Source organism: Thamnophis elegans, chromosome 2 (assembly GCF_009769535.1).
Source record: "Thamnophis elegans isolate rThaEle1 chromosome 2, rThaEle1.pri, whole genome shotgun sequence".
Taxonomy (NCBI): domain Eukaryota; kingdom Metazoa; phylum Chordata; class Lepidosauria; order Squamata; family Colubridae; genus Thamnophis; species Thamnophis elegans.
Window position 1 is genome coordinate 67,144,825 of NC_045542.1, and position 13,173 is coordinate 67,157,997.

Consider the following 13,173-nt stretch of genomic DNA (forward strand, 5'->3'; position numbering starts at 1 on the left):
GGAAGCTGGAGTCACAGGAATTTTTTTTAGTTGACAAAAAATTATACATAAAAATGAGAAAAATCTCATTTGAGCAAGGTGCAAGCAGCTGCTTCAACACTAGGTACACTGCAGTTCCACCATTGGAAACATTACGGCACATTTACAAATATACAAATCCAGGATTAACAAACAGGAGGCAATACTAGAAGCACTTGTACAAAAGACAAATTCCATTTCATGAGGCAGTCAGGCCAAGTAGCTTAAACTTCACTGGATGGTAGAGTTCACAGCCTTCTTTTCATATTCCTGGAAACTTGGTTTCAAAGCACAAGCCAGGATTCCACCTCCACATATGCATATTTCTTTCCCATGCATTTAAAAACCAATAGAATCTCTGCTCCCCCTCCCCCCAGGACAAGGAGAATACAGCACAAGGAGGAACACTTGTAATAAAACAATTAAAATGCAAAGAACTAGCCGATTGCTTTCAGAGACCTGCTCAAGTTTGATGCTATTAAAAAGATGAATTCAGGAAGTTTGCTATCTGCAATTTTACTATTGTTTCGTTGACCTTTTTTGAGGAGATGCGGGGATGCAAGGGCATGCCCCACCTCCTAACAATCAGATCCGAAAATGAGAATAGCAGCTTTCACCTAGGTATGTGCCATCTCCAAAATGAAATGATTTTCTGGCACAAAGGCCTTAATGGTAATGCCCCAGCAAGTTCTATGTCATATTCCAAGAACTGCAAGCATTATTAACATATGAAACAGAGGCCAGAGATAAAAAGAAAAATGTAAATAGGTGTATCAGTGAAGCTTAAGTTACTGGGCAATCTCACAAATACACTTTTAAAAATCCATACACAGTACTGAGAGTGTCACCATCAGTTACTGTCAGAAAGTATAACTTTAACCCGAAAGAGATGTCCTTTTTGTCACATAAATCTTCTTTAACATCTAAGTAGTCTCACCACTTTTGTTTACCACCCTCAGAAGCAATGCAGGACACAAGGCACAGTTCAACCTAGTTGCCTGGCTATTAATCCTGATGTTGCTGAAGTTCCATTGGGATCTGCTAAGAAAGCTGGAAATGTGGCTCAGCTCACTTGTTCCTTGTAACAAGCTGTCTGTAGGCAAACACTGTTTTGCACAAATCTTGTCTTTGTTTATTCTGCAGAATGTTCCTTTTGAGTATTACCTCTCCTCAAGCTTTCCTCATTTTTCCAAAAAGTGTGTTTCATTAAGTGAAGCAGTATTCCCTTTCCCCCACATCCTAGCTGCCTTTGGGAAAATGGGCTTCTACTTCAACATGTTCATTTTGTATTAAAAATCTATGGCTTTAACTATGTTAAAAGCATTCAGTAATCCCCTATTGTCAGAGAATAATGTAATTGGATCTGATAACAATTTCTTAAGACAGCAACTCCATTAAGTATGCAGCGAAAGCTACAAGCTTTCACTGATCATGGAGGGTTCCCTATTTAATCATTCTTCTGTACTTTGTTATGTTTACTATTTCTTTTGTAAGCCAGAATGGTGAATACCATCATGTAAAATACCACTTTGATCAAGAGTGCAGGACATTGTATGCCATGAGCCATTTAAAAATGCATTGTTTTCTGCCTATGTTTGTCCTGTGTAGTCATTCCCAGGTGAAATTCAGTTTCCCTCCTTGTTCCTTCCTGCCTCCTGCAACTGAAGCAATGTAATAGCAGTGTCACAAAGTAACAGCTGAACAACAGGGTAAAAGACTCATTGCACTGTGGCATCTTAAAAAAATGAAGACATGCTTCTCCAACAGTATTTCTTATGAAAAAGACTGCTCCCTAGATGGCTAGCAGGTCCCTGCAAGGTCATAGGCTGCCTTTGCACTGAGCATCACTTCTAGCACATAGTGCCATGGCAATTATTATGGCAAAATATTTTGTGGGTTGCTTTAAGGTTCCTAGATGAAAATGCTTACACTTAGTCATTATGGGCTACTCACAGATTTGCTAATCTACTTCTTGGTCACCATGCAGTCTTGAAAAGGTGAAGAATAGCTGATCTCTTGAATCCCAGTGACTGGAAATATACAGTAGTATAACCCCCTTGGATTACATTTTAACCCTTCCCTCTTCATAAGCTGGCTTTAAACCACTGTAGCTTTTAAATCCTTTTTAACATCTTAAACCTATCCTTTATTATTATTAGCTAGTTCTTTATGATGGCCCCTAGTTAGATCCCCTTCTCAAGAGTGTTGCAGTTTTAAGTTTGCTCCATTTCTCAGCGCTGGGCCGAGTCCCACCCCACCCCATTCCATCTATGATGGCCTCTGAATAAAGAGGCCTTTCCTTCTGCCACTGAGATACCCTGGTTTTTGTTTCAATTGGTTATGGAGGCCCACCCTCCCCCCCCAACTTTGTAAATTTCAGGAGATGGGGAGCGGTCATTTTATGTCCCACAATGCTCTTCCCGTCCTCCCTAACCCCCCATTAACAGGGATCTGCAACACTGGGTTATGGACGAGTTCCCAGTATCCCTCCCAGCGCACACAGGAACCTGAGGAAAGAAAAAGAGTATTGGAATTAAAAAGAAGTAGCCAATAACACACACCGAATTCACAAGACTGACCCATTTCCAAAACTCATTTTATCAGTTACCTAACTTTCATCATGCAGACTAATTAGTTAAATTAATACAGCCACAATCAGAAGTGAAAACTAGCCACAATTCAGGAGCAATAAAAATCAACCACTGGTTATGGCAGACATTAAAGTTTTTTTGGTATATTTCCTAATCCAAATGCATAAAGTAAAACGAAAAGGCTGGATCTTGAAAATCAGGATGGATTAAAGATTAAAGCTGGACTATTCATCCCCTTTTCTCAATTTCTCATCCTTGAGACAAGATCCACCCCCTTTTAGTTACCCATTCTCCTTTCAATTGTGGGGATATAATCTCACTCAACATTCTTGGGACTCACCAAGTATGGTTTTGCTGCTTCGCCTAAACACCATAGAATGCAGCAAGCCTCTCTTTCAGAAGTGGAGGAAACTGCTCTGAGAACTGCTGCCAGTTATCTTCCCCAACTTGATCTTTGAAACCATGGAGAATCTGGAAAAAAAATCATTATCACACATTGGTGGAGAGGAAAAAGGCACACCATTACAGCCACACCTTTATCAGTACAACCCTATCTTTCACATAAAACTACTAGAATTATTGAACTACCAGAACTACTAAAATCTTCAGCCTCCAAAAAACTCGGAAAGAAAATTCAGAGATATAAGTTAGGAAACAACATGAGTATATAAACAAATAATATCAACTTACTAAAGTAAAGCAAATTCTAAAATAAAGAGTACTAAATATACTGCCAAGCAAACATCTTCCTATGTGATGACCTACCTTATAAAACATATCTCTCAGGTCATCCTTTGGACTCACCCATGAAGCAACAGCGTCACAAAAGAAAATAAAATCCTACAAAAATAAGAGAATTCTTCAGAAAACATTCACTACAGATTATAGCTCAAGACAACAAAATCAAATTTATCATTCTACAAAAGGATAGGGTATGAAATCAACAATCTAACCAGTAGGGAGCTAAGAAACCTGGCAAGCCCACCTTAAGCTAAGAAAGATATTGTGGAACTACAATATGTAATATACTTGATGTTTTTGACTAGTTTTCTACATATTAATAAGCATCTGAAAATACTATAGAAAAGGAACAGCCAACTCTAACATCAATTAATGAGCAATGAAGAATCATAACAAACGGAAAGTTACACAGGACCCAGTAAATATCTGAATTAGGCTGGCAGAGTTCAAGACAATAGGATTAATCTTTTTAGAAAAACTAGAAAAACATCTGTATTTGAAGTCCAGCAAAGGAAACCCATGTAAAATTTAAAAATTGTCTCATATAAAAATCTATTTCATAATTGATTACTACTATGGCCTTAATTAGTTTAACAGTAGATTTACCAATAGAGCAAGATCTACCTTCTTATTCAGCCTGGGATAGCATATATAACAAGGCACAATAATTTAATCTTTAAATCTTATTTACTTGTACAACTCCACCGGGGTTTACTCCAATCATCATACAGATGCCACGGAAAGCAGAGTCCTTCTCTTCATTATCACGAATGTTCCTCAAAGATGTACACCTATGAACAAGAATACATCTTCCATATATTAAGAAAGTAGGGAAGATCAGAAACAATTTCCAAACTATACACTAAGATTGAGCCCATATGGAAGATCAACCTTGATATTTTTGGCAGCTACAATTATCAGATTTATGAGTCACATAACAGATTTCTTACACAGTTTCTGCCAAGTATACATTCTTCCATTAATATATTTACATACAAATATTCACTTAGCGTCCTTATTTATACAGGGCTTTAAACTCTGATCATTTTTTTCATGTTTTATTTGATTTATACTGCTTTCCATTTCCACAGAACAGTGTGGTATCTGGGTTTTAGACAATCAAAATTCACATATTTGTTATAATATTCATCACAATACTATTAATAATATACCACATTTTTTGGAGTATAAGATGCACCATTTCCCCCCAGAAAAAGAGGGTGAAAATCTGGGTGCATCTCATACACTAAATACAGCATTTTTGGCCTACCAAAATCCTACCCCCTTTGCAAAAATGGACATGCAGAGGGTTTGAGAGGCCGTGCAGAGGGTTTGGGAGTGCTCCTGGGGAGGACAAAAACAACCAAAAAATGGACCATTTTTTGCAGCACTCTAAAAGCCTCCCAAAGCCTCTGCATGTCCTTTTTTTGGCAAAAAATGAGGCATGCAGAGGATTTGGGAGGTCTGCAGAGTGCAAAAATGTTTTTTTTTAATTTACTTTTTCAAAATCATGGTGCGTTCAAAAATACGGTAACCATATATCAATACAATTACAATAATGTAATTAAATTTAAACTCTAATCATTAGAGATCACAAGCAAAAAAATTAAATTCTAAATACTGCTAATTTTAGGATCTTTCCTTTACATATCCAATAAAAAAACCTGTGACATTAAATATATTTCAACTGTAGATTTTAAAAATAATACCAAATAATCTAGCCATTTAAAAACTGCAAGGTACCAGTCACGGAAGAGGAGGGCTAGCAAGATGAATGGCAAAAGTTCTGCTGCATCAGACAAGGGATTCCATCAGACTGGAATTGCATATCTGCCTTGTGCAATTACAATGGCAAAGAATGTGTTAACTATGTGATATTTTCCATGTATAAAGTATTGTATGCAATGTTCAGAAAGGCTTTTTTGCAGGAATACCACAACTGAGGGAAAGAAACAACTGAATGGAAATTCTAGAGGATCAAATACTTGACAATTTAACCCCTGAAAAGCAAGCCCCAAAGTCTGTTCTATGCCTCTTCATAAACACTAACCAGGGTCTGATAAACTGCTGCAACATCGGTGCTACTTCCTGAGGACAGACATAGCCCAAGCGACCAATTGTGATGGCTAGAAAATACAAAGAAACAAATCTGTTACAAAAGCAAAGCAGTGTCTTATCAATTTGTAGTAAGAAGAATTGGGTGGACAGAATCAATGGAGGTACATGGTGGTATACCACTTTAGCTTTACTATACTGAAGCACATAATATAAAGATGGTTCCACCCAAGTACATGTTATCAAATTAGTTACCTGCCATTCATTGAAAAAAAAAACCTATTTGATAAATGCATACAGCTTTTTAATTCCATTAAACCTTTAGCAAGTCAAATTGTTTTAAATTATTGGAATTTTAATGAAGAAACAGCTATAGAAGTTCAAGGTTTAAACACATTTCCATCTGATAATTATCTGCTCCCTTTATAATTAAATCAATCCTATTTTCAAAATACCTGCATGAAAACACAAAGCCTGTATTTGATTATGTGTCATCAAGTCATTTTGAAGTTCTTACAGATTCCCTTCATGATGATCTATCCCTAACCTGTGCTTTCAATCTCCCAATGGTGCATCCATTACCACCATAACTGATTTTCATCCCCCTTGCTGCTAGTTGTCCTCCTCTTCTCCTTCCTTCCACCTTTCTCAGCATTAGAGAGCTAGGTGTTCGCATAATGTGTCTGAAGTAAGATAATTTGAGTCTGGTTGAGAGAGAACTTTTGAGTTGATTTGTTCAATGATCCATCAGTTTGTTTTACTGGCTGTGAGTAGTATTTTCAGGAGTTTTTTTCCCCATACCACTATCCATCTATAGAGGCATTATTTCCATTGTTTGAAGACAGCCATGAAATAATTAGAACAGAGATATTGGTAAGTTGGTTCCCTGTTTCATTTCAGTTTCCTAAGCCATATTTTTTAATATTTTCTTTGTGTTTCAACATTGGCATTCTAGTCTCCAATCACAAGCAACACATATTGCTTTTAAGTTTTGTTTTTTTCCAATTGGATTTGATCATAAAGATTATCAACTTCATTTTCTTCTCAATTGGTGGTTAAAGCATAATCTTGAATGATAGTCATATTAAAGGATTATCCATGAAGTCTAATCAATATTAATACATTTGTATTTCTGAGTTAATAAGCAATCATAGCTATCACTAGGACAGAAAATACATTTAATACAAGAATCAGAAAGCCACCCACCTGTGTTTTCCAGAAGAGTTTTAGGAGTATTTGGTCTGTTGATGATCTCCACAAGATTATTCAGTACCATCTGAACATATGGTTGCATTTCAGCCCCTGATAAAAAGAAATTAGTGAACTGAGTCATACCTTACTGTAGAAATCTAGATTCCATATTTGAATGTCTTCCAATTTAACATCTTGCTGCTTCTTCATGCGTGAAGCAAAATGATTTTGATTCATTAATCAGAAAAGCTGATATCAGTCTTAAGAACACCATATATTATTCAAATATACGAAAAGAGATCCTATTACAATGAGGCGTGGGCCACAACTATAGATAAAGTAGAAACTGATGCTATTATTTATGTATTTATTTGATTTTGGCATCATCCAATTCTAGGCTGACTCACAATGTTAAATTCAAACAAATGAACATGGGGAATTTGGATGTGCACCATCAAAAACATGCAAGCACAGCTAGCAAGGGGTTCAATCCAAGCTAACCCAAGCATGGGAGAACACCCTGATATTTAAGGGCTTCCAGAATGCCAATAGGGTGGGAGCCACTCAGATCTCGGGGGGGGGGGGACGCCATTTCAGATGGCAGGCATCAAGACACAGAAAGGCATGCTTCCTGACAACTGGCACTGTTTATTAAGGGGACCCAGAGAATGCCCATTTTGTCAGTTTTTACTAAATGGGAAGAAACCACGGGAGAGAGATGGTTTCATAATTAATCAAGCCCTATGCCATTTAGGGCTTTTTAGGCCATCACCACCTCCTTGAATTGTACCTGGAGTACACTGGCAATCATCACAGCTCACGAAGAAGAAAAATTTCTGAATGGCCTTCACAGGCAGGCCCTCCCAAACCAGGAAAGGATGTAACTGATACTCCAGATGGAGCTCTGCAAAGGCCTTTTCGGTTTCTTAAGTCCAAGAAGAGCTTCATTACTCTTGAACGGACAAACGCAATTCCACCCATGAATGTACGTTTCCCATATCTAGATGGTTCCAACATCTACAGCCATTTGGTCTTTGTGGCATTGAATTTGATTTTATTATATTTATATGCTGCCCTTTTCCCCCGAAGGGGACTACTTTACAATAGTTTCTTCCCACTGAGGCTCACAAAGTCTCCATGCATTGGGACAACACCTCAACAAATTATATTATCAAAATATCAAAATATATCACAGCCATCATTAACAACAGTTGCATCAATGGCTCAAGACTGTGAGAGTGAAAATGTCATTGGGGGAGTAACAAAATTAAACATCAAAAAGCACAACTTCAATAGCTTTCATGAAGAAATACATCACCTAACCAACAAGAAGCCTATCACCCTAAAATGCCAAAGAAACATTGTTCTCATATAAAAACCAGAAAAGAATACAACTCCAAAGTGCTATAGTAGTCTATCCACCCATATTTGTGTGGGCACTTTTTATACTCACCCATTTGCATGCATATTTCTCCAATTGCCCAAGTAGCATTGTTGCACACAGAAATGAATTCTGGATTCAGGTTGGTCCCTAAGATAGGCATGAATTCAGCTAAAGAGAAAATACGTTTACTCAGCATTGATTATCAATACAATAAAGAACACTCAGACTGCAACTAACCATTATTAAAGGTTCTATACAGAAAGAATTGACAATCTCATCACTGTTTTAGGTCTTTCAATCTTAGTTTAGTAAGGTAGCTCTGGATCTGGACTGGCAAAATTCAGATGTCTCATTAATTTGTCTTTTATTTTAAGAAAATCTAGCCTTAGTTCTAAAATATCAGTACAGAATACATATCTTTGAACTCCTACTATATTCAACTACAACATTAGAAGTAGCATTTATAATATTTGGATCACTGATTTTCTAGCGCTCATCTGGAAGCAGTAAATTTTGTCTTTAACATTTCTGTTCAAAGTCTCAAATGTGTAATAACTTCAGCATCATCTTTATCAAAGTTTTAGCCACTGATTTGATTATATCTCCCTCCTTCCTTCAGTATTACAGTACTTGTTAAAAGCTAATATGACTGAGCTGATCAAATCATCCCTTTCTTTAATCTGTTAATCTACTTGTGTGTGTTAGCAACACAAAACCCAGAATAGAGATCAGTTGTGTATCTGCCATTTTTGAGTCCTCAGCCCACACAAAACCAGCTAGGACAGTTATCACTTTCTTTTTAATGTTTTTTCTAGTTAAGAACTAGTTGTTAACATCCTGCATTCAATGGAACTTTCTTTTATCTAACGGGAGCTTCTTTTAAATGGAATAGAAAGGAAAATATCTGGAATCAGTACTTTTCAAAATGTCCCAACAACTATGAATTAGAATGGGCAAAGAAAATGCCACAGATCATCTTTTATCAGGAGCATAGGAACATAAACCAGATACAAGTCAATGTTAGCAATTAACATAATGTCCTTCTGACCTCTCCCACCAATGTACATTTCTTGCTTTTCTTACCTGGGATTTTAAAAAGCATCAATACTGAGACTGTTACCATCATAATAAATACTTGCAGACTTCAGGAAAAGGGTACTTACCTATGCATGGCTTGACGTGCATAAAACAGGCTTTGGTAAGATCTCCCAGGAGTGCAAAGGAGCTTTGCCGAACCTCTGGCATAGTGTCCTATAAGCAGGAGAAGTATGAGGAAAAAAAGTTCTATTTATTATTTTAATTACAGTATTTTGTTTACAGTAAGTTAACAAAACTATATAAGTACAAGATCTAATATGATGCATAAACCGAATGTGTGAATTTTAAGAAATAATCAAGCCTTGTGATTTTTTTTTGAGCCCTGAAGAACTATTTCTGGGCTAATCAGCCAAACATGTAAAACGTTCACTCACTTGCATGCACTGGAACAGTAGAGTCATTATATTGCTACGGGCCACAAGCTGCTCAACATGACATCCAAGACCTTCAGCTAAACCACTTAGCAGATCAAGAGCAACTATCATGAAGTCTTTATCAGGTGCTTCATACTGATCAGGGTGTTGACTGTACATCTGTGTTGGGGAAGAAATAATTTATTGCAAAAAAAAATGTAATGTGACTAGACTTCTAGTTTTCTTGAGCAGATTGAAAAGAGTAATTCTGCTACTATAGGAGATAGACAGTTTGCAATCATATGCAGCTCCCAGGAACCCTCCAGAAATTTCCACTGAATTGTAATTTTGGACATTGCAAATAAAAAATTAAAAATACAATAATTATTCAGTGTATTTCAATTAAATCTAAACATACTCATATTTGAATTTTCACATCGTTCTACATTGTTCTACATAGTGTAGCCCACACCATCAAGCTCTAAACCAAATATAACTCTTGGATTGAAAAACTATACACCCACACATTAAAACAATAGACTGGCAAATTAAGATTCAGGCAACTAATGGATCAAATATTATTTTATGATGAATTAATCTGCTCCCTTACTTCTTATCCATTAGCAAGCCATGACGACAAAACAGAAACATGTTTTGGGAATTTAGAACAAATTTCTCAGGTACTGCTGAGAAAATACTGCCATACCATTGCTTGAGCCAAGGTTTTCTGCACAAGTGTTACGCAGCGCTGATAGACCGGTTCACAGTATGGCAGGAAGCCACTTTGTAGAGCGGTCGCTACAGATGACAAACACTGTGGAAGTGAATGGATAGTGCATGAAATATCATGTTGCATGTACATTTCTGTACTTAAATACTGAGATCAGGAATTTGAGATCAAACATGAACATAAATATCAGTTTTCTCTCCAATTGCTAAAATGACACACTAAGGTGTAGCCCTACAGAGAACTGAACCTACAGACAAAGGTAAGACATTTATCTTTAAACAGAGCACTACATAGGTCAATTTTTCAGGCACAAGGACATTAATCAAATCATTTGATTAAAATCCATCCAAATAATTAGTAGGTGATTGGCTACTTACTTCTAGGAGAGGAAAAAGATCCTTATCCTCATCCTTCAGCTCATTCCATTTCTGGATCAGTGGAGGCATTAACTTTTGGATATATTCCTGGGAAAAATAAGGCAACTTACAACCACATTTCAGTTGTAACCATTGTAAGTATCACAGTGCAGAAGCTTTAGAACTCCATTATGGATTCAAACAGTCTCAATTTTAATTTGTCATGTATGTTTCTGGCATTAGGATTTCTGCTAGAACTCAAATTAATTGAGTAATATTTACCAGATTTGCAAATGCTAACAATTGCATTGATAGAGATATCTTTTAAAAGCACAAGTAGCAGACGGAGAAAACATGATCTGGAGAAATTTCAGTTCTTACTCATAAGATCTGACTTTTAAGATTTTGATTATAATAAGTAAATTAAGAGAAGTGATTAAGCAGCTGCCCAGGAAGGAGCCAAGCAACTGAATGTTGCCATTAATCTTTCATTATGTATAACTGAAGTAGGAACCTGCAGCACCTTGCTTGTTTCTAAAAACAGTAAACCACACATATACCCATCATTATTGATAACTGTTTTGAACTGCAGTTCAGTAACATCTGGAAGACCAGTTTCCTGATGCACTAGATATAAAGGCAGATAACCAGATGTTCTATACAGTCTACAGGTAGATCTCAACCTACGAGTCATTCAGCTACTTTTTGAAGTTGCAATGGCATGAAATGAATGATGGCTATGACTGGTCCTTGGAGTTCTGGCTATTCCCAGCACTGCCATGGTCACATGATTGCAACCTCACTACTTGGCAACTAGTTCACACTTACAACTAGTTGTAACACATTGCAATCATGTGATCATCATTTGCAACCTTCCCTGCTTGCTTCCCCATAAAGTTAATCGGGAAGCTGGGAGGGAAGGTCATAGATCTCTGGAATAAGTTTCCCTGACCTGCAAACCCTTCCTCAGCCCTCTGTACTTATGCCATGCTGGTATTACTTGTACATCTGCAGCAACCAGCACCTATTACTTGTACATCTGCAGCAACCAGCACCTCCCTGACATGCACCATTCAGGCACCGAATTGTGCACTCTCCAACTTGTGTTGCAACACCTGCACTCCTCTGCACCATTCAAACCACACTGCTTACACATCTCTTTGTGCACCTTCACATACCCTCCTCAACCCACATTTCACCTCTTATGCATCCTCTCACATCCTCATATAATTTCCCCATCCTGTGTCCCTCATGCACTGTCTCCCCAACCCTCTCTGCAATCTTGCGTACTCTCCCCAACACTCCTCCATACATCCTGGGTCCTTCCTTCATCTGTTAGCAACCACTTACCTGCCTGCCTGGGAATTGCCACTTCCTGCTAGCTTCCCTGTTGTGCTTGACTGTGGAAAGGTGGCAGGAAATTGCCTCACCTAATGACTACGGGCTTCACTTAACCGCGCCAACTGAGAGTGCAGGGGTGCTATCCCTAAATGATGCAGTCGCATATTACAATCTCATCGCTTAACAATGGAAATTCCAGTCCCAACTGAAATCTGAGGGCTACCTGTTTTTCAGAATGGGCTAAAAGTAAACTTTGAATGATTTGCAACAGACAGTAATAATTTCCAACTTCCACATATTTAGTATTGGCAATAACATTGTTCTTTTCTTGCTCTAAACTCAACATAACTATAAAGAATCTAATTATTATGGGGAGTTTGTTTTCTGTTTTTGTTTTGATGTGGAAGAACTCTGAAATTCATTCTATCCAGGGCCCCCAAAAGATTCTCTGATTCAAGGGGGGATTTGTTTTTCTAAATATTTATCTCTTGTTACCTCAAAAACTGCATAATCCTGGTCTATTCTACCTTAGAACCTGGACTACACCTTAAGATCCTTTAACTGAAGATGTAAAGACCAAGTGTGGGATTTTCTGCACACAGGTTAACAGCTCTTCCATTGAGCTAACCCTTTCCATCAAGTTCTTCTAGTCACTAGGAAATCTCCTAGTATCAAGAGCGTCAACAGTCATGAACTGAATACTTATCTGCTTTTCTTTTCCAGAAATCCCATCTGTGGGACATTAGCATTAAGGAAACAGGTTTGGTGGAAATCCAAGAACTGTAAAAGAGGCACCCCACTATGGCTTACACTCTTTTGTTGGAGTCCGATTCCTATCTATATCTACTACCTTCAAATTTTATTATGGAAGAACATTTAATTTAGGGATTTTTGTTTTAAAGAAAACAGATATAAGTAGCAGATCGCTTTCCCCCTAATGTTATCCTATTGAGTAGAAAACCCAAAAGAATTCAAAATCTGGATTTGCCTATATTTAAAAATCCTGGCACTAATAGCATTGTATTCAAGTGGGAAGAAATAGGGAGACAGTTCAACTAATCACAGTCATTGAATGCTAGCGGTTTCTGCTGACACAGCTGCCAATAGGAAAAAATGTACTAACCGGCTGGTTGAGGTGGTGTCCAACAGAATCAGCCAGAGTGCCAATTGCATCATACAGGATCAGCAAATTCTTGTGCTGGTATTTTCCAAAAGCAAAAACCAAAGTATCCAGAATGAAACTGAGATATGGGACCAATTCTGTGCAAGCTTCTTCCTCAAGGGTGGCAAAAGCACTAAAAAAAGAGAAGACAAT

General features: G+C 37.5%; 1 protein-coding gene across 1 annotated transcript in view; it reads right to left on the minus strand.

Annotated features, from left to right (window-relative positions):
* Positions 1–6: 6 nt before the first annotated feature.
* The window catches only part of TNPO2 (transportin 2), a 30,673-nt gene continuing 17,506 nt past the window's right edge, over positions 7–13,173 (minus strand). The window contains exons 14-25 of the mRNA XM_032209969.1: positions 12,982–13,153; positions 10,539–10,625; positions 10,138–10,245; positions 9,453–9,611; positions 9,144–9,231; positions 8,050–8,148; positions 6,612–6,707; positions 5,401–5,476; positions 4,042–4,141; positions 3,375–3,449; positions 2,950–3,080; positions 7–2,525 (exon numbers count right to left, since the gene is read on the minus strand). Coding sequence (XP_032065860.1) covers positions 2,973–3,080; positions 3,375–3,449; positions 4,042–4,141; positions 5,401–5,476; positions 6,612–6,707; positions 8,050–8,148; positions 9,144–9,231; positions 9,453–9,611; positions 10,138–10,245; positions 10,539–10,625; positions 12,982–13,153 — 1,168 coding nt within the window. The 3' untranslated portion in view covers positions 7–2,525; positions 2,950–2,972. The remainder of the gene's footprint in view (positions 2,526–2,949; positions 3,081–3,374; positions 3,450–4,041; positions 4,142–5,400; positions 5,477–6,611; positions 6,708–8,049; positions 8,149–9,143; positions 9,232–9,452; positions 9,612–10,137; positions 10,246–10,538; positions 10,626–12,981; positions 13,154–13,173) is intronic.